Raw genomic sequence first — 26,381 nt, forward strand, 5'->3', positions numbered from 1 at the left:
CAAAAAGCAAAAGATCAAGAAGTTCCAGAGCTGTTAGAAAAAGAAAAAGAAAAAACAGGAAAAGCATCTACAAGGAGGGGCGCAAGGAAACCAAAAAATAGAAAAAAATAGAAAAAAAAAGTGCAGCGTCACAACCACGTCGACACCTGCCGCTAACAAAGCTCGCCCGTAGCTTCCACCAGACTTGCTTCGGTTCGGTACCATCACATCACCTGAAAAAGAGCCTGGACCCAGGTTTCCATCCCCCTAGCTCTCTTTTTTTCTCTCTCTCTCTGTTCAAATTCCTTCTAAAAAAAAGCATCCCACCTGCCTGCTCCAGCGCACCTTTTTATCTTCCCCTCTTCCGAGCTGCGACTCTCTTCTCTCTTCCATCAGTGTCCATCACCTGAAACACGCACGCAGGAAAAAAAAAGGTACGCAGCGAGGAATTACGAGCAGCCCGGACAGAACCAGCTTCTGCTTCTGCTTTTGCTTTGATTTCACCCATCTGAGCTCTGCGAAACAAGCTTCTTCTTCTTTTCTATTTGGCGCGCTTCTCCTTTTTTAATTTTCTAGCTCTGATACTGAGACGACAGCTTTCCAGCCCCTACGAAACCAAAGCCCAGAGCTTCCGACAACCTCCTTTCCGCCGCCACCGCCGCGCAACCGACAAAACCCCTCCAACCAAGCTTCTCGACGACATATAACGAAAAAGCCCCCATCGTCACCATGGCCGATTCTGCTGGCGCGGTAAATGGTCAACCCAGTAAGGTATGTGGAAACCGCAACTACTACACTTTCCATTTCCCGCTTCTTCTACAGCTGCGCCGCGCTGCGCTGCGCTGCGATCGACCTCGTACCTACATATATGGGAACGAAGTGGTCTTTGTTTTTTTTATCCAGTAATATCATTGGCAGTGACGGGATGCTGACGCTTGGGTTGGACAGTTTTGCATGTGACAGCTATAGGGCCTGTAGTCGCTGCCTTTGTTTTGGCCCCCATCTGGACGCAACTGACGATGAGCTCATAGAAGCTGCCAACGGCAATGCTGGACAGACTCTGACGCCGTATCACTCGCTCTTCAGGCATTTGTTTTCCTGGGAGAAGCCCCGTGAGTAGCGCCCGACCCAAATCTTTTCTCTTGTTGTTTTTACTCCAACTGCCTCACCCCTTCGACCGTACCACTCTATCGCACTACAGCTTTCCCGCTGCCGAATAATAGACATGGCGCGCCTCTTGTGCTAACGTTTTATTGCTTACCAAAGGTGACTCGGCCATCGCATATGCTTCCGTTGTTACTACCATTATTGCTGTGAGGTACCTGAACCTCCTTAGCTGGACCCTTGGACTGTCCTGGATGGTCTTGGCCACCACTGTCGCTGCTGAGATTTCAGGCAAGCTGGTCCTTAACAATGGCCTGGCTTCCCAGTTCCGCCCGCGCGAGTACTTCACCATTTCACGCGATACTTTCGAAGCAATGGTCAGCGATGCCCACGGACTCATCAACTTCTTCCTCATCGAAGCTCAGCGCATAGTGTTCGTTGAGAATATTGGTGTTTCGGTTGCCGTGAGTCGCGCACTTGTTTTCCACTTTCTTTATAAACCAGTGTACCTGTGAATATGTAGAGAGCATCCACGTTGGACGAAAGCGCTAATCTCTCCCTTTTTCTAGGCCTGCGTTGCTGCCTTCATCTCAGGCTTCCTCATCAAGGTCGCTCCCTACTGGGTTCTTACCATCATCGCAACCACCATTGCTTTCTTTGCCCCTCTGGTCTACTCCTCCAACCAGGAGTTCATTGATGAGCAGCTCAAGACCGCTGCCAACGCCATCAACGCCCAGACCGCCCAAGTCCGAGATGCCGCTCAGAAGCAGGCCGACCACCTTGCTGCTGTTGGAAAGCAGTATGCCGGAGACTACACTGGCAAGGTTCAGGAGATTCTGCGCACTCGCAACCTTTCTCCTTCGGCCACTAAGAAGGCTCCCGAGTTCCCCTCCCCTCCTACTGAGGAGCCCAAGGCTGCCGAACCAGTTGTCCCTCAGGAGCCTATCATTGCCTAAATTGGGGCTCTAGACCCGTAGGTGTGTCTACAGTGGAAGAGAAACGAAAGTGAGCGTGAGCTGTCCTAGTGGCTGCTCGTTTCACGTTCTCTACGCTGTGAGTCATAAACCTACCACCGAGGTGATAGAGGTCTTCAAGATTGGAATCAAGATAGGCAGGATGCATAGTTTTGGGAGACGACGGTGATCACCGTATCAGAGCATGATGATATCCGCTCAATTGGCACGAAAAGTTTAACGTTTGGTGAAGAGCAACTTTTTGTGCTGAGAAAGGCACATTCAACGGAGATGAGCGTGGAGGACATTGGCGTTTGCTACGAGACCGATAGGTTTATTTTTTGCAAATTCTTTTTTCCGTTTTTCTTGTTATCAGTTTGGGATGGTCTTCTTTCTTTTTTTACTCTACCTCTCTTTACGCTTGCCCTACGATGAAAGTCTCAATTTTCCTATATGGACTCTAGAGGCTAAGCAGACAAGCTGTTTGGAATCCTGTCTAGTCTACGCAGTGTGAAACGATTTTGCAGGTTAGGTTGCATTGGACTATATATTTTTGAAACTTTTCGAGGCTGTCTAGCGTGATGTGAATGTGACATTTCTGAATAGTAACAAGGCGAAATTCATAAATTAGGATGTGTCACAGAACCGAAATCTCACTGCATCTCAACTTGTGTTTGTGTGCTAGTATTCGCGTCTGCTAATGTCTGTTCTGTTCAAAGCTATCTGGCAAGCCTTGTAGCTTGCATACATTGACTGTCATCTTGACTGACCCATTTCCTATACCATCAAGGAAGGTATAACAAGAGAACAAGTAGGAAAAACTCCGTGCTAAACAAAGTGTAAAAAAAAAGATATAAACAAACCCGCTCCATAAAACATGGGCTTTGTTTCCCTAATACATAGATGAAAGGAGAGATAAGAAAGCAAAAGATGCAGGTGACTCGTTCGTTGGTCTACCTCATGAGAGAGAAAACTATGTCTCTTTCCGTCTAATTCGTTGTGTTGCAAAGGTGTAAAAGGTCCTTGCATCTCATAACGGTGCTGTGGTTGTGTTTCTGCTGTGTCGTGATGTACTGAATACTGTGTGTCCCCGTGTAATGACTGCGACATGGTTGAGCAAGCCATGCAAGAGGGTCATTCTCAACCATGTGCGCATGTAATGTCAAGGCACCCAGTAGACGGCGACATGATACATACATATATATACATATATGTCTGTGTCTGTGTCTGTGCTGTGTGTTGATGCATGCGAATGTGTGCGTAGATGGGTATATCTCTCAATCCAACTTGACTTTCCCCATTGACGCATGCTAATATCCCATCTCTTCCATGCAGTGCTCTCTGCGTCTCTCTCTCTTCGCCTTACAGCTCTTCTCACCTGCGCCAGCCCCAGAAACCACCACCACCTGATCCGGGAGACGTAGCTGCAGTCGCAGCAACTTTAGCGTTAATCGAGCCTGGAGATACAGGACCGTTGGGAATGTCTCCTTGAGCTTGGGCCTGAGCTTGAAGCTGAGCTTGAGCGTGGTTGTACATCTTCTTCATCGCTTCCAGCTGCTGCTTCGCTTCTTCCGCCTCTTGCTTTGCAATGGCCTGCACCGTCTTTGCCTGCGCAAGCTCCATCAGCAGCGTATCGAGGTCGTTCTGAGACGACTTGCTCTCGTTTGACGCCAATGGTGTCGGGGGCATCGACGCTGGTAGCGGTGGCACCAGGTCGTTGCTTTGCATCACCGACGACTTTCGCCGGTCATATGTTGAGCCCTGAGAAGCCATCGACTTACTGCGCCCGAGCTTAAACTCCCTCAACCCAGCGGGTGGCTTGGGGGTCCATTCCGTTCCGGAATCAAGGCTGCCCAGGCCCGGGTCGCTGGATGCTGGCCTGGCTCGCAAAGCTTGTATCTGCTTCTCCAGTCGCTGCTTGTCCTGGTGAAGGGTCCTGACGTGGCTGTGGCTTTCCCGGATTTGCTCCTTCAGAGACGACATTTCTTGGTCCAAGTCGTGTATCTGCCGGCTGAAGTTTTGGTTCTGCGACATGGCACTGGCCAGCTGGTCTTTGGCCTGTTGCAGCTCAGCCTGCATTTCCGAGTTTGTGCCAGATGCTGATGGCGGAGATTTGCTCTTGTCGCCATCGTCGCCCTCAGTTCCACTGCCGAAGCGGCTTTCCACTCTATCAAGCAGCTCTGACAAGTCTTCTGCGGATGGCGCATCTGATGTATCGGCCGAATCATCCTCCTCCTCCTCATCAGCTGATTTCTCTACTTCATCTTCCTTCTCCTCCTTCTCGTCCTCTACCTCTTCTTCATCTGCCTTTACTTCTGCATCTTCAATAGCCTCTTTGGAGCTCTTCAAACTCAAACTGTCTTCTCCACCTTCCTCTTCCTCTACTTCATCTTCCTCCTCCTCCTCATCATCATCCTCCTCCTCGTCCGATTCCTCGTCTGCGAGGCTTGCTCTCTTCCTGAGCCCCTCCAAGAGGGATCGAACAGCTTTTCGGTCCTCTTCTCTCTCCTCCCGCTCGCGTTTCAGTTCGTTTGACAGCAGCGCATGATTACGCTGCAGCTCGCTTAGCACGGTGAGGAGATCTTCAATCTGGCCATGCAGATGTTTATCGTCTGTGTTTTTGCTACTGCTGACGGCGACCTTGGGAGCTACCGGGGTTGATTCGCGGCTTGCAGAATCGTCCTCGACAGTGTTTGAAGAGTCCCTTGACACAGTAGTGGCATCTGTCGACGATGAACTCATGACACTGGCGGAGCTTGCCTCAACCGAGTTTAGGGTGGAGGCAAGGCTTTGTTTGGAGGTGCTGCGTCGCAACATGCTCAGTGGCCTTGATGGTGCACTAAAACCTGGAGCCAGTCCTGAGCTCCTGGGGAATGCACCGGACGAAGCCCAGATGCGACCGAGGAATCGGGCGGCGGCGGTTGCAATATCAGACGTGCGGGCGGTGTTGGCGGTCGCAACTAGAGATTCGCGGTATCCCTGCTCCAGCTGGGCGAGCTTCTCTCGAGTGACAATGCCGGTGAGGCTGGCGAAATCTTGCACAAACTCGTCGGCGTTGTAGTGGTAACAATCCCACAACCCCCTGGACAAGAGGAGCTGCATCACGTCTTCGAGCTCGGTGCAAGACAGCAATCTGGCCTCGTTCCTCCGCATTAGTGATAGTGCGACGCGCATTAGTGTCTCAGGGGCACCCTCGGCGAAAATCACGTCGTAAATGCGGAATAGCATCGGCAGGGGGCAGGTGGTTGCAAAGAAACTGAGGAACCACTGCGAGACATAGGCCGTTTCTACTTGCAGATCTTCCAGGTGGCTCCACAGCGAGGGGAGATTGGCTCTCAAGAGCTCTCGGAATTGGTATATTCGCACATGGAGTCCCGAAAGGTCTGGCAGAAAGCAGCTTCTCAAATCATAGCGCTCCATGAGTCTATACAAAAGCGCGAAGAGGTTAGTATCACATGTGTTACATCATATCGGGTTGAATCGGGTCGGGTCGATTGAAGGGCCAGAGTCGTGTCACCATTTGACTCTTGAATTGAAAGCGGCAGAGGCAGCAGGGGGGGTGAGTAGGGGAGAACAGAAGAGCACAAAGAAAAGCATTCTTACCGAACCAAAATGCAGAATGCCTGCTTGTCAGGCATGTGCATCAACAGAGGGCCAACGAGAAATGCGAGGCCTTGGCAGTATCCAATCTTGGTATCGTACAGACTGAACGTCTTCAACACTCGTCCAAGCATGCGCTGGCCGTCTCCGTCAGGGTCGCGAAACATTTCAACGCCAGGAAAACTCCGGCCGAGATCCTTGCCAATGAGACCCTCATACGGGCTGGATTCGCCATTGAGTCGCTCGTACTGCTCCTCCAAGTCGTGGTCTCGAGAGCCAGACATGCTCTGCCACACCACGCCTCGCAGCGGCGGGGGGATTCCCTTGCGGATCTTGTTGGACAGCAGTGTGGGCAGCCTGGCCGCGGTCTGCTGGTAGTCCTTGACGAGAGCAGCGTAGAATTCGAGATCTGTCATGGGCGGCGGAGGCAGCATCGAGTATCGCAACGCGGCGGGCGTGGGCCCTCGAACCATCTTGCGGAGCATGGCCATTGATGGCGGGCGCGGCCTGTTTGGCGGAGGCTTCTCGACGAGCTGGACTTTGACGGTCTTTGGATTTGTCGCCAGCTTGGCGTTTTCCTGTTCTAAACGGGCCAGAAGCAGAGCGGTGGACTAGAATGCACAACAGTCACAGTCAGCGAGGAGGCTTGCAACATCAATAATGAATGGCCAGCATGGTATCTTCAATGCACGTACGTTATCAGTCTCTTCGTCTTTGGTCTGTTCGTCTTCCGTCTTTTCAAGCTTTTCCCAATTGACCTCCTCTGAATCTGAGCCATCGCTATCGGCATCGTCATACTCTCCGAGTTCATCATGGAGGCTACGGTTTGCCTCGGCGGAGGCAGACAAAGTGGCGGTCGAGTTTCGGGCGGCGTCTGGCGCATCAGAGCTGGAGCTGGAGCTTGTAGGATCCTCGATCGGCTCGCTGGTCGCTGGCAGCGCAGGCACCTCGGGGATATCGCTATTTCGAGCAGAGGCGGTCTCCAACGTCAGCGTTGGCGGCTCCGAGAGCCTTACGGTCACGAGAGAATCACGGGTCGTTTTTGGGGTTACAACTTCGGCTTCGTCGATGGGCTTGGGGACTGTGTCGGCGGCCGTCATGACTGGCGTGGACGGCTCGCGGCCGCTCAGCTTCTCGCCCGAGTCCATTGCCATCGAGGAGGGCCCTCGTAGCTGGTTGACGAGAAGTGGACTTGGTAGGGTTTGGGTTTTGCTGTAATGTGCTGTGGACTCTCGACACTCGACAGTTGGCGATCAGCTACTCGCAGTGCCGGGCAGGCTGGGTTGCTCCAGCGCCTCTATCCCTTTGCTCAGGGGCCTTGAGAGCTCAGATACGGCCTTGCTGACGCTTCAAAGGACAGGCAAAGGCAGCAGACAAGCGCAGAGGTGGTTCGATTCAATGCCTGTTATGCGAGGACCCAGTAACAGCAGCTATTTCGTACCAGGTAGCAGCAGCAGCAGCAGCAGCCCGTAGGCAGATCAGATGCAGCAACGGCACTAGAGACTCCGAATCTGCGCCGGCAGCGACAGCAACAGTAGCAGTAGGTATCGTTTGGCTGGGTCGGTTAGCGGTCTTCAGCATGCGTAATACGGTAAAGACTCTGGTGTTTCATCGAGGGGCTGCAGGCTGGTCGAAGCTAGTCGGTGCCAGGAAAGGAGTTCGTTTTGACGCCGGGGGGGGCCGTGACCTCTGGGGGGGGGTTATTTTTGGCACGGGTTTATTTTTTCCCTGTGAGGGAGAGAGCGAAACAAAGAGAGTCGACAAGAGACGAGAGACAAGAGATGAGAGTCGACAAGTGAAAAAAAAAGAAGAGAAAAGAAAAACAAGCGTGGGACAGACCCGGACTGTGGGGAAGAGAAGCTGCCTGACGGATCGCAGTCTATGGATGTAATCAGAAGGTGCCAAATAGTGTGCCGAGAAGCTATCGTGCAATTGACGGCGTAGCTGCTAGCCTTTGCCCTGTTTTCTGCGCTGAGTCGAGCTTCAGTCTTTTCTCTTGTGTCCGGCTTTTGAATGGCCTCGGAAGCGCCGTCAAGGTTCAGTCAATTGGCCCAGCAGCAGAGAAAAATTGCAGCAGCACGACGGGCTCATCGTCGAGTTTCGGGTGCTGGGCCTGCCATGCAAATGGGGTCGCATCAGGTCAGTTTGGGCGTGCTATTGGATGCTAATTGTCCGGGCTGCCCAATGCTAGCAGCGGCCGGACGTAGCGGGTACAGCGCCTGGTGCTGTGGTCCGTGGGCAGCTCCAGGTTCCCAAGACTTCCCCGGCGCTTGTGGTGGCCAGGGCGGGTCGGCGAACCCCTGACGCTATATTTTATGCTCCAAGCACTATCCGTACACCTATTCTGCCTGTCAGTATCACTGCGCAATCAGGAATACAGCGGTGGTGAGTGTGAGTGGGCGCAACATTGGCCACTGGCTGGGGGCTCAATCAATGCGTCTTCCTTCTGTAATCATCGCTAGCGCCATGCAGCGCCGTCCATCTGGCGATGACCACATTCCGTACAGAGTTGGTGCGGTATACTGTAAGATTTGTTATACAGCATCAACAGACGCCACGCTTCTCCGCGCTCAGCTTCCTGTGTTAGCGATTCTCAGCTTGGACCCTGCGTCTGAACTCAGTTGTTGGTCTCTTCTTTGTCTGTTTCCTTGTTTCTTCTTTTAGAATGGCGTCTTTCAACAGTCGATTTCATCTGACCTCTTTGTAAGATTTTCGACTTTTCCTACGCGCACCCGTCAAAATCCACCCCCACGCATCTCAAAGATTTACCGCGTATACAAATTATGTCAAACACTATATACTATTTATTGGTCTTGGTAATATATGAAACCCAGAAATATCTCATTAAATTCGTCCATCTTCCTAACCAAAATCCACTGCTCTTCACCAAATGCTGCCCATGAAATTACTGCTCAAAAGCAGAGGTCCAGCCCAATAACCGCCGGCGCTCTCTAAAGGGAAGATCCGCCCCACACGGGACGACCAGGGTGGATCCTTGCCACCTCCTGTGGCGCGAGCTGGTGGGAGCAACTGAGCTCCAGCCACCGCCAGAAGACGCCTCTTACCCAGGCGGGTAGGCAAAAAGCACTGGTGGCATTTTAAAGTGACAGCCACCAATTTCGTGGCAGCGGCTTGCCGTAGCAAATCAGAGGATGCTGTGGCTCAATCCTTGGACCTGCTCAAGCTGCTGTGCTATTCGAAGTGAAATGAGATGCCCTCCATGATACCCCTCCATGATGGCCCTCATTGTCAGGCAGCAGGAATACCTGGGCTTTTCATTCGCTGCATGGAGACGGGCAGGTTTCCCCGGGCTGCCAACTCACGCATGCTGTACGGAGTACTGTACAGCGCTTTATAGGTCGCTAATAAATATGATCCATCCATCAGCATTGCCAACCCAGACGAAAGAGCAGAGCCGACAGCGAAGAAGATGACAACCCACAAATTCGGTGAAAAATACTGATGGTGCCTACTAGCAGCACAAGCGCTCATCAAGAATTGCCACCGTGAAAACTGATTCCGCGTTCAGTTCACCGTACGCCTGGCATCGAGAAACGGACACTTACCTTGCCGCATAGACGAGGTTTTTTCCCCTCTCTTCTCTCATGCATCATCACACCGCTATTCTTTCAGCCAGAAGCTAAGCACCGCTAGCATAGCGCTTCTGCAACAGGGATCAGAAGCAAGCTTCATCGCATCGAGTGGATGGTGCAGTTCTCCAAAAATCGAGGACGTTATGTACTCGTAAGTTGTTACTGGTACTGCTGCCAGGTAGCAATAGTGCCATCACAAAGTACGGGTATACCAACCACAGACTGCATTGAACTAAAACAGGCCACTTCTGCATTGTTTTCTTGGAAAGGCAACGATAAACAAACGCGGTTCGATTCTCTAGCCGAACGCTCCATGGTCCTTCCGTCCGGCTCTCGGCTAGGGACCAACGCTTCTAGCTTGAGTCTAGGTGGTTGCTTGGACGTCGCGGAATGCCTACACAGCTGCGTTTTCGGAAGAGCCATTTGAGTGGTTGTTGTAGCGTAATTGCAGATCGACTGCCGAGTATCATGGCATTAATTTGCTCTTCCAGAGCATCGCCATATTTGCAGATGCTGCCCCCACGGCCATGAAGTTTACCTTTATTAAGTGGAACTCGCAGCAAGTCTCACCTGGTAACATCTCCATGGCGCAACGCACATACCCTGCTTACTTGCCAAAAAATGGACACTCTCGATTTGCAAAATAGTGACAGCAGTACGGTGGCGCATAGTAGTTTCAGTTTAAAACTCCCGTCTTGAAATTATACATTGTAAGGCTGACAAAACGACACGCAATTGCAATTATACCATCTTGGCGTTCTGTCTCCGAAAACACGCAACGCCAAGCAATAAGAGAGCCGACTCATATAATTGTGTATCGAGGCTATATTCTGCTTTAAAATCCATGCTGCCCGTATCTGAGACACTCGAATATAGTATAGACACTTCGACCTTTGATAGTTAGCATTATAATGCCCGGCTCGCAACAATGTAGTCCATATGCCCTTGTACAAGAGAAGCTGTACTGGTATTGCTATCTCGGCACCATTGCCGATAGACTCGAGGCAAGTGGCCAGGATGGTGAACATGCTAAACACTCGTTAGTACGCAATAGTCTCTACTCTAGAGCAAGTAGCCGATAGCGTATCTATTTTTCGCTAGGAGAGCCAGCCGAAAAGCCACAGGCAAGGACTATACGATGGTCAAGGCTCCTCCTGATCTCTTATGAATAAGAGCAACAGTTGTTGTCTGCGGCTGGTCATACAACAAGGACAGGTGCTTAATTACGTAGTTGTAGTTCAATTTTCCAAATCTCTCTAGTATTTTGATTCCTTACAGCTTGCGGATTTCTAGCATTCCCAATGTTGATACGGAGCATCATCGAGATGTCCGCTGTTGATGGTGTTTTGAAAATCCAGGACGGTGATGCACGGCTGCTGCGTACCCAATGGATACATACGTCTACTACAATCTACTTCCCCTCAGACACCAAACCGCAGATATTGCAGCAAATAAATTCAGGCTGCGTGGCCTGAACTCGATGCAATGACGGTGTTGGTGGCATTGTCCTTACGTCAGCCGCAAGGCCATGCACCTGAACGCAGATGCCGGCTTCACGGCGCGTCTCGAGCAATCCCTCGCTCCTTCGATTTCCTCTCCATACAACCTTGGCCAAAAAAAAGCCCGTCCCCCCTCCATCGGGTAGGAGCACAGCTTGTACCGTTTCATCTTGCTCTTCATCTCTCTCTCTCCATCCCAGACGCACACGCTGAAGCCCTCGAGAATATCAATATATACTAGGCCTGGTCCACAATGAAAAGGGCTACAACTCAAGAGATGGCTTCCGAGTCTCTCCAGCAGCACCGGCGATTCCTAGCGGCCGTGCTAAACACTTCGCGCGAACCGCTGGATGCCCAAGAGAACGCCCTGGGCAAGGCCAAATTCTACCGCATCATTGATCTCTACAGTAAACGGAAGCGTGACCGCTCCAAGTATAAACGCCACCTGCTGATCCAATACTCTTATGAATACGCCCTCTCCGAGGAGTCGCGAGCCCACTTCCTGCAGACCTTTTTCCAGGCGCTGGAGCTCTCAATTGACGGTCAAGCCCGTGTTAATCTGAGCGATAAGAAGCAGGCTAGCGAGCTCTGGCTGAAGATCTCTGCCTTTGCAGACTTCTTGGTGGATAACTTTTACCTACCGCGTGCGACATTGTCATGTTCTTTATTTTCAATTCATCCTGACCTTCATTTACACGCCTACTACCTATCCACGCACACATACATGTTGATACTACTGCCACTACGACATATGCTACACACGCGCCCTCATGTATATACCTATATGCGCTGCCTGTATATACTGTTGCTAACAGGTAGTGTCTCTCTTGTTAGTCAAGGCCGCTGCGAGACGGGCACCCCTGCCGAGTCTGACGTCGCAGCCCGCCGTGCCGGATCTCATCACAGATCCTCGTGAGGATTGCCTGATCCGCGATCGCCATCGCTGTATCATCACGCATGCATTTGATTTCGATGAAGCAGTAACACGACACAAAGAACAGACCAATGAAGCCAAGGACGACGAGGGGAGGCCGCTGTTTGGCGGCAATCGTTTCCTCCACCTGGAGGCCGCGCCGATTCTTCCCCACTCTCTCGCCGAGATTGGATCAGACCCCTCTGAAGAGGTAAGGCTTCAATCATGGGCTCGTTCTTACATACCGAGCACAGTCCACAGACGTTGGTTGAACAGCAAGGCTAAATGAGACGTTCGAGGTACAGAGTCGCGCCAAGAAACTCACGCTGGCGATTCTCAACATATTCGACCATGGCATTCAAGATTTAATCAACGAGTGCGTTGGCACGCCGCGGAATGCCGTGACTCTCACCAAAAATTACCATCACATGTTTGCCGAATTCGAAATCTACTTTGCGCAGCATGATGGGCTGACCCACTCGCCGCACACGTACAGGATCGAGGCCTTTGTCCCTTTAGCCATGAGAAGAGAACTTCCCATCACTCGAACATTGCGCCCAGAGGGAGATGGTGAATCAATTGCCTTGCCAGAGCCTCGACTCCTGGCTCTTCGTTGTGCCCTCGCTCATGTGCTTTACTATTCTTCAGTGGGCACTTATATCGACGAATTGCTTGAAAAGCGCAAGGAAAAGCCCACCGAGGAGAATGAACCGGCAGAGCTGGACCTCTTTGCACAGCTGAGATTAGATGGGCGGTGTGCCTCTTCTACTACTACTAGCACTGCTACTACTGCTGTTGCTAATACTGCTGCTGCTGCTAGTACTGCTGCTGCTGCCAGTACTACTGCTGCTGATGGTACTACTACTGCTGATAGTATTACTACTGTTGATAGTACTACTACTGCTCCCAGTACTACTGTTGCTAGTACCAGTGGTGGTGGTGATGGTGATGATGATGGTGAGCGCCAATGAGAGAGATGGTTTTTCTTATGTTACTCGGGTTTGATGAAATGGGCATTTATGATGTTTTGAGAGAACAGGCTCACCAATACTCTCATTAAGTTATTTTACTTTAATTGTATACTTTAATCAACTTTTGAGCATCTTCACTAGAATCGGATAATGATTTATCATGGGCCGAGTTTAGCTAGCAAATGTAGATGGGTATAATAAAGCAAATTTTGCACATACTTATAGATGAGAGTCCCATGAGTGATGGTGAACTAAGGATATATAAATGGCTGTCATGATAGGTATCAATAATCGAGACTTCTCATAGTGCCACATGTGCTTCTGTCTGCGAGAAACCTCTTACAGTATCATCTTTATACAATTGAAATATGTTCTAGATCTGTCTTGGACACTGTAAACTCGTCCGAAAAAAACTGTGTGATATGTAGGCAAACCCAATGTAAGAGGCTCCAAAGTCTTGCTTGAGTGTACTGTTGATAGACTTGGCATCCTTACAGGTTTCCAAAGCTACCTGTATTTGCAGATGCGGAGCGGCAATTCGTGGACGAGGCAGAGTAGGCTTTAGTGATGCTAGATGATAGCAATTGGTTCAATGCCGTCATTATCATCTGTGCTCAGTATCTTTTCCCTTGTCCATCATTCGACTTCATCGGCGCCCATACTCCATTCCAACCGCAGCAGAGTCATGAGCGCTGAAACTATTGCAAATTAACAATCAAGCTACACAGCACTAAGCGTCTGGCATCAGCCCGCAAAAGCTTATCACGGCGCTGGAATCTAACTGCAAGCTACCTAGTCCTCTTGCGCAGAGGCCAGTTTCGCATCGAGCCGGCGATCTTTTTCGGCAGAGCGCAGAGAGTCTTGGTCACGACACCACGAGAGACCGAAAGGATTGGCAATGCATAGGTACAGGCAAATGTTACTGGTAGCAAAAGGATTCGCCCCATCAGCCGGACTAGGCTCAAGCCAGACCTGATAAGCCAAGGACTAACTCAAGCCACGGCGTCGAAAACCCAAACAACGACAGGTTATATGCGTGTAGCTCGAATAGCGTCCCCCTTCTCAGCAGCGTCTGCCCGAAAGGGCTCCCCCAATGGGCGGCACTTGTCTGGCATGTGGGAGCCCACCTCGACCGTGTCATGCGTCCTTTGTGTGTGTGGCTGGATCCAACCTATGCCGCCTCTTGTTGGCCAGACCTGGCTGCACGGCATTTGTGGCCAGACCAGACCAGACCAGAGCCAGAGCCAGAATCAATCAGCAGAGCCAAGGGTTGCATTGCTCCAATCAAGCAACCAGGTCGCTGCAAAGGCAAATGCAGGGACTTTTGTGCCACCCCAGAAAACGGCAATGCGCTGCTGATCTCATGATTTTCAGAGCTGCTGCTGCTGCTGCTAATCTAATGCACGTACCGTCCATGCAGCGTCATGCAAACACGTATATAGGCAGAGCGAGCAGCAACGACCTGTCTTGGATCTCGACGAGATGGCGCCTTCAGACAAGAAGAGAGAGAGAGACAATCGAACCAGAAGCCTGGCCCGCTGCGGAAATGGATCAGCGACTCCATTACCGCCCAAGTCTTGGGAATCCCGTGGCGGCCCTCCCTTGGCGGGTCAGACTAAAGAAACGGTCAGGCTGGACGAGGAAAAAAATTGAATGGGAAAAAAAAGTAAAGCTTACCCAGAGCCAAACCGTGACCGATGATACGGAGCAAAGCAATGCAACGCCACTAGTAACGGCACGAGGCCAAAAGCACGACAGCCGATGGTTTGATGTCATTGCAAAGTTCGACGAGTTCGACGTTCTGGCTCTCGACTCGCACAGACAGCGCTGCGGCTCTCCCGCGTCTTTCTTGCCTGTTGCCAATGTGTCTTGCATTCTGCTGCTGTTGGTGATGAGGAGCTGCTGATGCTGATGCCGATGCTGATGCTAATGCTGAGATGGGTCAAAGCATGGATGATCAACCTTCTAGCGAGGGCCTTGATGGGAATCAGCGCCGCACAGAAGCTGGAGCTTGGACAGATGGAGCTCGTCCTAGTGGCTTTGGCCGTCCCGACCGCTACGAGCTAGCTACAAGCAGCTGGGGAAGACCCCTGTCGGCCGCTATCCAGCTCGTTATTGCAGGCCTGCTGAGCCCTCTTGCGCTCCGCTGTGGGCTAGAGCTCCCAGCCCAGTAAGTCCCTAGCATAGCAGTAGACGATTATAGTAGAAGGAGCAACAGCTGCCCTGCCCGTGCTGCTCTCGCGATCCCTCCTCTTTCGCCTCTTCTTCGTTTTTTTTGCCTTCTTCTTTCCTCTCCACTCCAACTCGCAAAGGCGAGAGCCGCTTGTTGCCTCCTCTCTCGATCCTCCGTCTTTCTTTGTTCCAGTTCTAATGGCGTGCCCGGCCAAGCTGTGCTGACAGTGACGGGTCTCCCAGCCGCAACCTCGACTCCGGCATATCTAGATTCAGCCAAGGACTCAGCTCAGGCAGGCCCCGAAGATGTCCTCCATAGCCCAGCGTCGCCCTCGACCGGCTCCCCCTCGCCGCGTTTCTGGTCGGCACGACAGCATCTCGCCGTCTACTGTCACGCCGCTTCGGCCATTCCCCGCCCATCGAGCCCATGCCACGGCGGATTTCACAGAAGCAGACGACGACGATGAGGACGAAGAGGACGGCTTCGATCACAACAACAGCAATAATAATAACAATACCAGGAATGACTCGGGCCGTTTCGATGAGGGCAACAACAACAACAATAGCAACAGTAATAGCAACAGCAACAGCAACAGCAATGGCAGCAACAATACTCGTCGCCGTCGTGCTTACACGACCGATATGCCTCCCGAAGGAATTCGAGGGCAAGACCAAGAAGACGATGATGATGATGGGGAAGAAGAACGCCAGCCTCGGAGACGCAATACTCTGCCTGTTCTTCCGCTCTTCTCCTCCTCGCACCTCGGTATGATATTCAGGCTCGCCTCTTGATTTTATGAGCCTCCAACAAGTATACCCAAGGCCGACTAGCTGACTTGTACGCCCGCTTTTCTTTTACCTTCTCTAGATGCTCTTCCAGTCTATAGCTTGACTCATGCTATCCGAATCATCGTGAGCTCTCGCACTGAGACGACGCTTACTTGGGACCAGCTACGGTCCCCCCCAGGTCTCCCAATTCCTTGTCAAGCCGATGCAGCAGCAGATTCGAAGCCAGCACTTCTCCCGAGCCACGATTTACGCCCTCATGGCAAACTGCCTCCAGTTCACCAAGGAAGGCCAGCTGTATGCCGCCAATGCTGGAACCAGCAACACAAGAGCCAAGGTCTGTGAGCTGTTAGCCCTGAAGATGCTCAAAGAGTACTCCACTCGCGAGCTGATTGATGCATTGGCCTACGACTTTTATCCCCTCCAGGGCTTGCCAGGAGCACAACCACCTCCCACGACGGCTGGCAGCACTGGCAGCAAATCCAAAAACAACCCCCTCGTAGCGTCGCGGACATCGACTCTGGAGGTTGCCATTCGGGCCTCGGCCAAGCATTTCCTTGCCCATCCCGTTGTGGTCCAGCAGCTTGAGGCTATCTGGAATGGTGCCATTTCTTTCTACTCCTCTGCCGATAGCCTGCACCGGGAATCGCCTTCAAGCCCCTATTCTCGCTACAATAGCCAGCCCAAAGTTGATGATAGGACTCCTCTCTTGGGCTCTCTGCCTCCCAAGCCGGGAAACCTTGCCGCCGCCCCTGGCAGGAGAACTGTGATGTTGTACGATCCTAGACAGGCGTCCTTGCTGAAGCTGTCTCGTCTCCGTGTGCCGCGATATAGATCGTTCTTGTCTACGCTGTCCCTTGCTGTCTTGATTGGGCTCTTCTTGGCCGTCTTGGCTAAACGATCTGCGCAAATCACTGGCCTAGAACTGGTCTTTTGGTTCTGGAGTGCCGGTTTCATGCTCGATGAGCTCGTGGGCTTCAATGAACAAGGCTTTGCCCTGTACCTCATGAGCTTTTGGAACATCTTTGACTTGGGCATCCTGGTGCTGCTTATTGCCTATTACTGTATGCGTGTCTATGGCGTCTTCCTCGCCGACCCTCACCACTGGAACGCCATGGCCTTTGACGTGTTGGCTGCAAATGCCATCCTGTTACTGCCTCGCATCTTCAGCGTCTTGGACCACTACCAGTACTTTTCCCAGCTACTGATTGCGTTTCGGCTGATGGCTGTTGACTTGGCAGCCGTCTGTATCTTGATTCTTATTGTGTGTAGCGGCTTCTTTGTCTTTTTCACTTCTTCTACCACCTCTAGTAATGGTGCCGAGGTTGCGTACAAGATATTCCAGATCCTCATGGGCTTCACGCCCGCCGCTTGGGATGTGTATGCCACCCCCCCATTTCCTATATTTCCATTGATTGCGGCCTAAAAAGCCGAATGTTTCTAAAAGAAAGAACTAACGTCAAATAGATGGCCATCGTACAACTGGCTTGCGCGAGCATTGCTATGCTTTTTCCTCATCATTTGTCACTTCTTGATTGTGTATGTCTCTGGACCCCAGCAACAAGACTGATCATTGCTGATCTTTTTACTTAGGACAATTCTCATCACCGTTTTGACAAACTCCTTCATGGCTATTGCGTCCAATGCCAACGAAGAGCATCAGTATGCATCAACGGCTCTCGTTATATCTTCGAAAGCGCCCATTACTGACGCTGCTTCCTATAGGTTTCTCTTTGCTGTCAACACCATCTCCATGGTAAAAAACGACGCATTATTTTCCTACATTGCACCCAGCAACATCTTTGCGTGGCTGCTCATGCCTCTGCGTTACTGCATGCCCCTTCGCCATTTTGTCTTGCTCAATCGCATAATCATCAAGGTAACTCACTGCCCTCTGCTGTTCTGTATCTACTTGTACGAAAGATTCTGGCTAGCGCCGTCCATGTATGAGCCTACAGATCTGGTCGAAAACCCAGGAAGAAGTCGGACTAGGGCGATTTCTTTTGGGGACATGGCCAATAGGACCACCATCTTCAGCCCGAGCATGCGAGTGCGCGAAGAATCGGTGGCGGGATATCAAAAGGACAGGGCTCTTGACGAGCTATTTCTGCGCATGCCTGATGCTACAAAAGCACAGAGACGGCACGAGAGACGCAAGACCAAGACTGCGATCCGTAATTGGATGGATCGAACTGATCAGGACGGAGGAGGCCCCAATTGGCCACCATCGGACAGTAGAGCTGTGCCCGATTGGCAGAGAAGGATGAGCATGGGTTGGGATCTGCGCTCAAACTCCAGACAGGTATCCGATATCAGATCCATCGTCAGTGATCCAGCGGATCTGGCGTCCAATGCAGGAGGGGCTTCGTACGGGGGGCTACCGCATGATGATGGACCCTCGCTTCGCCCACCTGACACCCGAGTACAAAGACCACACCGACGCTGATGGAGATGATGAGCTGGTCACAAACGATGAATATGAAGACGAAAACGGCACAAACACAGAAACTCGCGGTGTTAGGAGGGTGAATGCTCTCGCCAGTGAGACAGACGACTATTTCACAACGACTCCTACAGGGGCACAGTCGGCCGCCATAACTTCGTCTCACAGCTCGTCGGACAAGGGAAACTCTTCCAACAAGCCTAGGCGACGCGTAGCACACAATCGCACGCTGTCTACCAATACCATACTTTTCAATCCTGGCGAAATGGACCATCCGCCCGAAAGCTCTGCGTCAGCTTCGCCGCCCAAAAGAGCAGCACTTACGATGAGCCGAGGTGGAAATGCTGGAGAGATGCCCAATGGCGTGCGCAGCCCCCCTAGCCGGCGATCCATGTTTTCCCCGCCAGCCCTCAATACTCGCTCTACTATGCCTTCACAGGCGGGCACTAGTGGTTTGAACAGATCGGCTGTCATGGGCCTTGATCCAAGGAACCGCGATCGTGCCGTTAGAAGGCTGTCGTCCGCCGACCTGAGCATTTTGTCTGACAACACGAATCTTCCTTTTGCCGGAGACATTAACGCTGGCTTGGCAGGCAGTTTCCAGACGCAGATGGCCCTGGCTCTCATGAAGGACAACCGGCTGCGAGATGTCGGAGGAGCTGATACGGCAGATCGCGATAGGATGGGAAGGTTGGTTCTTGCTCGGATGAAGACTCTGGAAGAAAGCTTTGCAGACGTCGTCAAAGAGATGCGAGATTTGAAGAGCAGCTCCACGGCGCCGACGACGAGACGAAATTCATCAGGCGAAGAGCTGAGGATAGGATCTCCCCTTGATGCTGCCAGATCAGACCGACCAAAAAGTCGTAGGGGGGGGCACAGCAACTCCAAAGCGGCCGGCTAACAAGCGACCTGTTAGTCGACGGAGTATGAAGGAAAGCAAGCTTGGATTGACGATGACGGGAGATGTCAAGGGCAAAGGGAAATTTGTCGCTTCTTACTCGACAGAAGAAGAAGGCGAAGGGGCGGGTGACTCCTTTTTGGACAAGACAAGCTCCCTGTAGCACCCTCTAGCAACCATTTTCTTTTATTTCTCTCATTTCCTTTCATGTCAGGCCTGTTCACTCCGGCACCTTTGGTATCTGAAGAAGTCAGGAGGGACAGCCAAGAGCATGCACCGGCGTTGGAGGAGAGCGTTTGATAGCTTTTTGCGTCCAGTTTTGCAAATGAGGTCCAGGATATCCTACTTTTCGGTGGACGAGAGGCGTGGTGTTGGAAAAAAAGGGGGATTATGTTTTGTCACAGCTGACAAAACGAAGTTGCGACTCGGTGGAGATGGCGCTGGAGAGGTCAACTTGCCCATGTTTTTGACTTTGTTATATTTCCATTTTTACGTGAAATCGCCTTTCCAGTGCGACTCGAGCTTGAGCTCTATGACATCATTTTTTGTAAGACGATTGACGTCGAAGATGATTACATACTACTGAGTACCTACATACATACATATATACAAATATCAAGTGAAACAGCACAGCTGGCTGATGTGTTTTACAAAAACTCCAAGGCTGTAACATGAGATGGGGGTGCAACAAGGAGTTTGGGTTGAGATGTATGAATTGTCCATACACCCGTCATCTCATGGGCTGTGCACAGTTACTCCTAAGAGCCCTGGCAACGGCTTCCGCAAATGGCTCCGGGGGTAGCTTTGAGGCCTTGACAGGATCGTAAAGCGTGATCCAGACGGTGCCCCTGATCTCCTTGTGCTCCCCAACTCCATTCGGAAACCCGAGATGTTCCAGGCAGCGGTATATGGCGCTCTTGAGCCGCCGCTGCGTCAGCACCCGCACCACGGCCGACGTCGCGCCAGCGCTTGTCACCATGATCCAGAGCGGCTCCTCGCGCGCCTTTCGCAGGTACTTTTCGCGCCTCGCCGCGGCCAGCGGGTGGCCCCTGGGATCGAAGAAGCGCAGGTCGTGCGGATGGACAATGTGCCGCGGGCTAAAGGCCACGACGGCGTTGTAGGCCTTTGCTGCGTTTTGGATGGCCGGGCCGGCGGTGAAGCGGCGGGCGGCGCCGTTGTCGGGCTCGATGTTGTGCTTGACGAAGAAGGCGGCGGTCTCGGGGGTGGTGCAGAGGGTGCCGGATGGGCGGATGAATTTCTTGGCTTCTTCGGGGATGAAGCGGCGGATGGTGTCTCGGAGGAGCTTTTGCTTTGGTTTTGGGGGATGCTGGGTGAAGGCTGTTTTTGGTGGGGGTTTTGAAGTTTGGCGAGGGGGTTGGATTGTGGAAGAGGCGAAGAGACGGATGCTTGACGGAGAAGAAGAGAGAGATTGTGTGGCGAGTTGTTTGAAGGCGAGTGGCCTTAGATATTGAGATGTTGACTTCATGGCTGGTGGTGTTTTTTGATATTGCATGAGAAGTGCAATGCTATGTGTTTTTTTCCTCCTCTTTTCTGTATAATCCTGTTGAGAATGTTTATGAATTACATGCGAGTTGAGGGAAAACAAAAGACTAAATCATGACTCTTTGCTTGTGAATGCTGGCCAGCTTGGTCAACCGACTTTTGTGTGAAAGTTGGTGATGTCAAAGATGAGCTTCAAAAAAAGAGCTTGAGTGTGCTTATGTAAGCCAACTATTACACAAAACTATCGGCTAGCGGACTTGTTCAACTCCCTCTTGTGCATGCTCTTGGAAAAGAAAATATAAGAGATGAATATAATTTTGCTATGAAATGGCTCCTTTTGCAACTAGCATCTCAACAATACCCTCATACCCTTTCTCAGAAGCTATTGATAATGGCGTTTGGCCCTCATTATCCTTTGCCTCAATATCAGCTCCGATGTCTATGAGTAGTTCAACATAATCCTCACGCCCCTCCTTAACAGCTATTAATAATGGCGTTTGGCCCTCATTATCCTTTGCCTCAATATCAGCTCCTTCCTCTATAAGTAGTTTAACATTATCCTCATGCCTGTCCTGAACAGCTATCAATAATGGCGTTTGGCCCATACCGTTCTTTGCTTCAATATCAGCTCCTTCCTCGATTAGCAGCTTAATAATAGTTTTATGCCCCCCCACTAGCAGCTATTAATGATGGCGTTTGGCCGTCACCATCCCCTTCCTCAATATAAGCTCCTTCATCAAGTAATAGCTTAAGAATAGCCTCATATCCATGTAATGCAGCATGATATAATGGTGTGAAGCCAGCAATATTCGCTGCATTGATATCAGCTCCATTATCAACTAGTAATTTCACAACTACGTCATGTCCTCCTTTGACAGCCCAGATCAACGGCGTATTGAAGTAGTCATCCATTGCCTCAATATAAGCTGCATTATCAACAAGCAACTTGACAATAACATGAAGGCCAAAATATGATGCTATTATGAGGTCCGTAGTTTCATCAATACTAGGAACTTCGTAAGAGTCCCTTGACTTCGAGTAATAGGAATAGCTACATGATTCGGGATCGCAAAGTTTCAGTGTGGCAGGTATAATAGGATCGCCATCAATAATATGTGCTTCGCGGAAGTGAGCGGCCCATTGGATAATTGCGTAGTCAATAAACGGCATTTCATACCCATCCTCTTCTGCAAGCAGGTAAACATGGGAATCAACCATGTTTAAATAGAGAATGCAAAGCCTTGCCAGAACATGATGTGCTTGGCGAGTAGTAATAGAGTGATGCCATTGTCGTCCTAGCAATGTAGGAAATGCCGAATTAGCGAGGAGAAATTCGCGGGCAGTCTGATGGAGGAAATAAACCCTGCCTTGGTAGATTGAGATAAAGAGCCCGCACCAAGACCTTAGGCGCGACTTAAAGTCATTGTCATCCTCTAGATCAAGACTATCAATAGACTTTGTGGTGTCTTCCGTAGCTGTATCGTCTATACTCATTGCGACATTCATTTCCGAGAGTGTCAGTGGTCGACTGGCGGCTAAGATGATGCCCAAGGCCTTCCGAACAATAGGCTCCTGCTCTTCTTTAGATCTATTGAGAATCCGCTCGTATGCATCATTGACATTTCTTGGGAGCGTTTGGATTAAGGACTCAGCTCCTTTCAAGGTCTGTTTAAAATCACCTTGTTGTATGTGATCAAATATTAGGTACACCCATAGATAGGTACGGTGCGGAATCTCTCGCAGTTTTTCCTCCAGGCAATCCCTTATCCCGGGTGATAGTGATAGTTGGTTAATCCGATGTTGGATAACAGAGTCTACCTCTTGGCTAATGACCTCCGACTCTTCCTCGCCTGGAATATGGATATTTGGGAAGTTTCTGAATAGACCATGGAATTTGGAGATGATTTGCTGGTATGGACGGCATGTGAGAAGAACTTTGGACTTGCTTGACTGATGATTGTGGAATAGGCTCTCCAAGTTTTTGATCAAGCTTGTCAATTCCGATTCGCCACACTCGTCGAGAGCATCAAAGACTAAAATTATAGCCCCTGCATCGGGATCTTTTATAACGCTCTGCAGAATCTCCCAAAGGATATTTGTAGAGTATATCAATTTCTCCCCATCCTTGCTGTATTGTAGTACGGCATGTTTCGCAATCATAGCTGGCTTTTGCGAGAAGAGCTGATGAAGCAATGCGCAAAGCGCTTGGCGACATGTGTTTTGATCCTGGTCCTTGAAGAAGAAGTAGCAAATACTAGTAGTAGTTGCTGATTGTGGTAAGCCATGGTCAATGAGATATTTGGCCAAGACTGATTTCCCGCAGCCGGGATCCGCTGTGATGAGGAGAGGTCCAGATTCATCCTGTTGCAGCCACTTTTGAAAGCGCTTATGCTGTAACAGCCACTGACATGTGCCTTCAACCCTTTCTTCAACTTGGTCTTTGTACCATTCATACGTTGCATCATTGCTGCTACTAAGGCGAAATAGTTGGTGAATTTTCTCTTCTTTTTCAGAAAGTCTTTCTCTTACTTGATCCTTGTGGATTTGAAGCTGCTCTTTTGCAATATCTCGAGATTCTTCTGTAAGTTTGTGAATGCCTGGAGAGACAAGATTAATAAATACAAAAGATCCTAGCACGCAGATGGTGATCTCAGGACGTACCAGATAAGATGTCACTAATCTTCTCCTCGGCCTCAATCTTATTTGGAGGTATCTGGAGGAGCAGGTCTCTTGCGTATGCTGCAGCTGCCATTGCCGCATAACCCTGCCATTTCTTGTTCTTGTGCGAATCTGAATAATCACAGATGCCGCGAATAACCAGACAGGGAAAGTGGTTCATTAACCCAGCAGCTTCCATTTCAAAACAAAGAACGTCCTTTTTGGTTATAAGCCGATCTCGGATGAGGGCATCCTTCATCAGGGTATTCGCCGAGGCGATTAGACCATAATGGATCGCCACAATATCATCACCACCACCATCATCTTCTTCTTCTCCTTCTCCATTCCGTTCCCGCCGCTCAACAAAGCGTGATGGATCATCGCCACAGGCTACCGCACAGGCAACATCATCACCCGGAGGATGGATGACATCTGACTGGTAGAGTCGATCAGTAGCTGCTTCAGGTCGCTTATAGCCTTTCTTTCGCAGTCGTTGATGTATGCTCAATGCGTTGTCAATGGCCTCTTCCAGTTGGTTCCCGTTAAACTCGTGCTGTGCCATAAGGCCACTGACAGCTGCCCGCAGCAGCGTTGGTGGCTGGTTCAGGAATCCGGCCTCGTGAAACTCTTGGTTCTGAATAGCCTTTCCAAAGTCATATTGGAAAACTCCGCCCTGTCCGCTTTTGACGCCAACAACAACATCGCCAAGTCGAATATCGTGCCTCACGCTAGGAGCACCGCCACCGATGCCAACCATGAGACCGATTCTAATGTTTGGAAAGCTATGCAGCATGTCTCTTGCCACGCTCGCCGCGGAAGACAATCCGTATTCGCTATTAGGCAGGACCGCAATAACAACATTGTGCGTTCCAATTCTGCCCAGAGTGTAATTGTTGTTATCATGGACGGATACGTGCTTGGGCCCATCATGCCTTTCTTGCAGAAATGCCTGAGCAGCAACGTATTCTGTCGTGATGGCGCAGATCCACCCGACGCTGTAGTTGTCTGGATCAGACATGGCTGCGTAATATAAACCCTTGGACTCAAAATTGGAGGATCATCATAGAAGTAGAGTTCACTGGGTTGATGATTCCTTGGATGTATATATTGGGTATCGAGGCAATTCCCCGCTCCCTACCCAAGGTAGCAAGTCAGCAAATACGTACCAATCAATGCGTGACTTGTATAGTAACATTTTGCCAGCCGGCTGCGTCCATTGAGCGAGCTTCCTGCTTGACTTGCATCCAGTCTATCTTACATATTTGCTACCCAATGCGCAAAATCCTCAGAATTAATACGAGAAAAGCTTTTGCAGCTAATTATTCCCATTATGTAGCATTCATAGTGGACCATGGATTCAAATGGTCGTGATTGATCCGCCAAGCTGAGAACGGTTCATGATGATCCCTCTGCAGGATCTCTCGATCTAAAAGAAAGCGGCTGCTTATACCGCTTTCTGCCGTGTAATTCGCAATTCGTAGAGGATCGCATAATAACCGATACAAAGCCGAAAGAGTCTGAATTCTTCTTCATTCTTGATGAGCATCAGGTTGGTCATTTATAGATACAAATGACTTCTGCTTGGTTCTTCCAAGATACAACGAAAGATCCAGTATCCGTACCTGGATAAAAGATATGCACCAATGATCCTGCTTATGTAACCCAACCATTACGCGGATAACGCAGATCAAGTGTAAATTTTCGCTAGTGGGTCGTGGACTTTTCCAAGTTCCACCTATTTTTGCCTTTGCGCGCCTCATAACGCCACTCGATATTTCTGCATTGGGCAGGTATACGGATACATACAATATTGCATGTTCCGGAACTGGCTGGCATTCTTTGTTATCTCCGAAGCTTTGATGCCAAATCTTTTGTCGCCCCTTCTGGACTCAGCCACAGTTGGCTCTGCTTTGGCATACGTAAATACAGACCATATACATGCACCTTGACATGCACCTTGACATGCACCTACCAATACACTATTATCGGTAAATGACTCAAAGAAAAACATACATCCTCTCTCCTAATCTACATCATATTGTTGTACCTGTTAGTGGGACTAGTGGTTAGTAGTACAAGTATCTTGGTCAACTGCACGATGTAGGACTGGTACCTGGATGGCTGAGCCTTTTCCAGCTCTGCCGTGTAGATGCAGTGTTGCTACCTTTGCTACATAAAAAAATGCTGAGAAAACCCATATTATTATTAAACACCCTTGTTTGCCTAATACTAGCATGCTTTAAAATTAGAAATAGGGTTATTATACCATTTCCTTTGAGTCGATGAATCATGAGCTGACGCTGTCTGACTTTGAAAGTGACTCGCATCACGTGACATTGAGTCACCATGCCGCATAGAGTTGCGACGACTGCGCCTGAAAGCTAATATTTTGCCCCTACATAAGAATCTGAGAGGCTGCCGACTTTTTGACCCTCTGCATCCCCTGGTCACCGACACTCCAGATTTCTCGAGCCAACAGTCAAGATGCCCAAGAACAAGGGAAAGGTACGTTTTCCGCATCTATCTGGGCCGCCGAAGAAGACAAGCACAGGAAGAATAAAAAACAGCCGTAAAAAACAAGCAGAGGGAAGCTGAATTGGATCAAATTCAACCCCTCCCCCGCCAATTTTTTTGTGTTGATCTTTTTCTTCCTCTTCTCGCCTCCGACGCGGCAGCCGACAGCTACTCATAATATTGAGAACGCTACTTTTTCTGAGATCCCTAAGGCTAACGTTTACTTTTCTTTGCGCAAAAACAGGGCGGCAAGAACCGCAGACGAGGAACCAAGGAGAACGATGACCAGCGCCGAGAGCTGACCTTCAAGGAGGACGGCCAGGAGTACGCCCAGGTCGTCAAGATGTTGGGTAACGGCCGGCTCGAGGCCATGTGCTTTGACGGCAGCAAGCGACTTGCCAACGTACGTTCAGTTTCTCCTGCCGAGAAGAACAACACCCGCTCTCCTATATCAATAACTAAATAAGCTAACCATGTCCACCCACAGATCCGTGGCAAGATGCGCAAGAAGGTCTGGATCAACCAGGGCGACATCATCCTCCTCTCTCTCCGAGACTTCCAGGACGGCAAGGGCGACGTCATCCTCAAGTACACCTCCGACGAGGCCCGTAACCTGAAGAACTTGGGCGAGCTCCCCGAAAACGCCAAGATCAACGAGACCGACTCCTACGGCCAGGACGGCGACGACAATGCCGGCTTCGAGTTCGGCGCCGACGAGTCCGAATCTGACGAGTCCGGCGACGAGAAGAAGGAGCTCGACATTGACGACATTTGAGCGCCCCGTCCCCCGCTCGC

At 50.5% G+C, this 26,381-nt stretch overlaps 11 protein-coding genes across 11 annotated transcripts; 7 read left to right on the top strand and 4 right to left on the bottom strand.

Annotated features, from left to right (window-relative positions):
- Window positions 1–708: 708 nt before the first annotated feature.
- Window positions 709–2,039, top strand: TrAtP1_001777 (uncharacterized protein; the record flags this gene model as incomplete). Its single annotated transcript, XM_066111151.1, has 4 exons — window positions 709–745; window positions 1,011–1,091; window positions 1,246–1,547; window positions 1,653–2,039. The coding sequence occupies 4 exons, from the start codon at window positions 709–711 to the stop codon at window positions 2,037–2,039; spliced, it is 807 nt and encodes a 268-aa protein (XP_065967224.1).
- Window positions 2,040–2,694: 655 nt separating this feature from the next.
- Window positions 2,695–7,676, bottom strand: TrAtP1_001778 (uncharacterized protein). The gene is made up of 3 exons (XM_066111152.1): window positions 6,332–7,676; window positions 5,640–6,247; window positions 2,695–5,460 (listed from the first exon to the last, which is right to left on the bottom strand). The coding sequence occupies exons 1-3, from the start codon at window positions 6,788–6,790 to the stop codon at window positions 3,411–3,413; spliced, it is 3,117 nt and encodes a 1,038-aa protein (XP_065967225.1). The 5' UTR covers window positions 6,791–7,676; the 3' UTR covers window positions 2,695–3,410.
- Window positions 7,677–8,885: 1,209 nt separating this feature from the next.
- On the bottom strand, window positions 8,886–9,250 carry TrAtP1_001779 (uncharacterized protein; the record flags this gene model as incomplete). The annotated part of the gene is made up of 2 exons (XM_066111153.1): window positions 8,886–9,149; window positions 9,203–9,250. 2 exons carry the CDS (start codon window positions 9,248–9,250, stop codon window positions 8,886–8,888), a joined length of 312 nt encoding a protein of 103 aa, XP_065967226.1.
- Window positions 9,251–10,628: 1,378 nt separating this feature from the next.
- On the top strand, window positions 10,629–12,825 carry TrAtP1_001780 (uncharacterized protein). The gene is made up of 3 exons (XM_014085822.2): window positions 10,629–11,372; window positions 11,563–11,852; window positions 11,947–12,825. Exons 1-3 carry the CDS (start codon window positions 10,982–10,984, stop codon window positions 12,610–12,612), a joined length of 1,347 nt encoding a protein of 448 aa, XP_013941297.2. The 5' UTR covers window positions 10,629–10,981; the 3' UTR covers window positions 12,613–12,825.
- A 1,736-nt stretch (window positions 12,826–14,561) lies between these two features.
- Window positions 14,562–14,786, top strand: TrAtP1_001781 (uncharacterized protein; the record flags this gene model as incomplete). The annotated part of the gene is made up of 1 exon (XM_066111154.1): window positions 14,562–14,786. One exon carries the CDS (start codon window positions 14,562–14,564, stop codon window positions 14,784–14,786), a length of 225 nt encoding a protein of 74 aa, XP_065967227.1.
- Window positions 14,787–15,090: 304 nt separating this feature from the next.
- Window positions 15,091–15,576, top strand: TrAtP1_001782 (uncharacterized protein; the record flags this gene model as incomplete). Its single annotated transcript, XM_066111155.1, has 1 exon — window positions 15,091–15,576. One exon carries the CDS (start codon window positions 15,091–15,093, stop codon window positions 15,574–15,576), a length of 486 nt encoding a protein of 161 aa, XP_065967228.1.
- Window positions 15,577–15,775: 199 nt separating this feature from the next.
- TrAtP1_001783 (uncharacterized protein) lies at window positions 15,776–18,016 on the top strand (the record flags this gene model as incomplete). Its single annotated transcript, XM_014085821.3, has 4 exons — window positions 15,776–16,950; window positions 17,038–17,109; window positions 17,164–17,232; window positions 17,296–18,016. The coding sequence occupies 4 exons, from the start codon at window positions 15,776–15,778 to the stop codon at window positions 18,014–18,016; spliced, it is 2,037 nt and encodes a 678-aa protein (XP_013941296.2).
- Window positions 18,017–18,278: 262 nt separating this feature from the next.
- On the top strand, window positions 18,279–18,914 carry TrAtP1_001784 (uncharacterized protein; the record flags this gene model as incomplete). Its single annotated transcript, XM_066111156.1, has 1 exon — window positions 18,279–18,914. One exon carries the CDS (start codon window positions 18,279–18,281, stop codon window positions 18,912–18,914), a length of 636 nt encoding a protein of 211 aa, XP_065967229.1.
- A 727-nt stretch (window positions 18,915–19,641) lies between these two features.
- On the bottom strand, window positions 19,642–20,397 carry TrAtP1_001785 (uncharacterized protein; the record flags this gene model as incomplete). Its single annotated transcript, XM_014085050.3, has 1 exon — window positions 19,642–20,397. One exon carries the CDS (start codon window positions 20,395–20,397, stop codon window positions 19,642–19,644), a length of 756 nt encoding a protein of 251 aa, XP_013940525.2.
- Window positions 20,398–20,729: 332 nt separating this feature from the next.
- TrAtP1_001786 (uncharacterized protein) lies at window positions 20,730–24,664 on the bottom strand. Its single transcript, XM_066111157.1, has 3 exons — window positions 24,331–24,664; window positions 23,076–24,206; window positions 20,730–23,011 (listed from the first exon to the last, which is right to left on the bottom strand). Exons 2-3 carry the CDS (start codon window positions 24,088–24,090, stop codon window positions 21,075–21,077), a joined length of 2,952 nt encoding a protein of 983 aa, XP_065967230.1. The 5' UTR covers window positions 24,091–24,206; window positions 24,331–24,664; the 3' UTR covers window positions 20,730–21,074.
- Window positions 24,665–25,556: 892 nt separating this feature from the next.
- On the top strand, window positions 25,557–26,361 carry TrAtP1_001787 (uncharacterized protein; the record flags this gene model as incomplete). The annotated part of the gene is made up of 3 exons (XM_066111158.1): window positions 25,557–25,577; window positions 25,831–25,989; window positions 26,074–26,361. The coding sequence occupies 3 exons, from the start codon at window positions 25,557–25,559 to the stop codon at window positions 26,359–26,361; spliced, it is 468 nt and encodes a 155-aa protein (XP_065967231.1).
- Between the last annotated feature and the right edge of the window lie 20 nt (window positions 26,362–26,381).

The sequence above is a fragment of the Trichoderma atroviride genome, chromosome 1 (genome assembly GCF_020647795.1).
Source record: "Trichoderma atroviride chromosome 1, complete sequence".
Classification (NCBI taxonomy): Eukaryota; Fungi; Ascomycota; class Sordariomycetes; order Hypocreales; family Hypocreaceae; genus Trichoderma; species Trichoderma atroviride.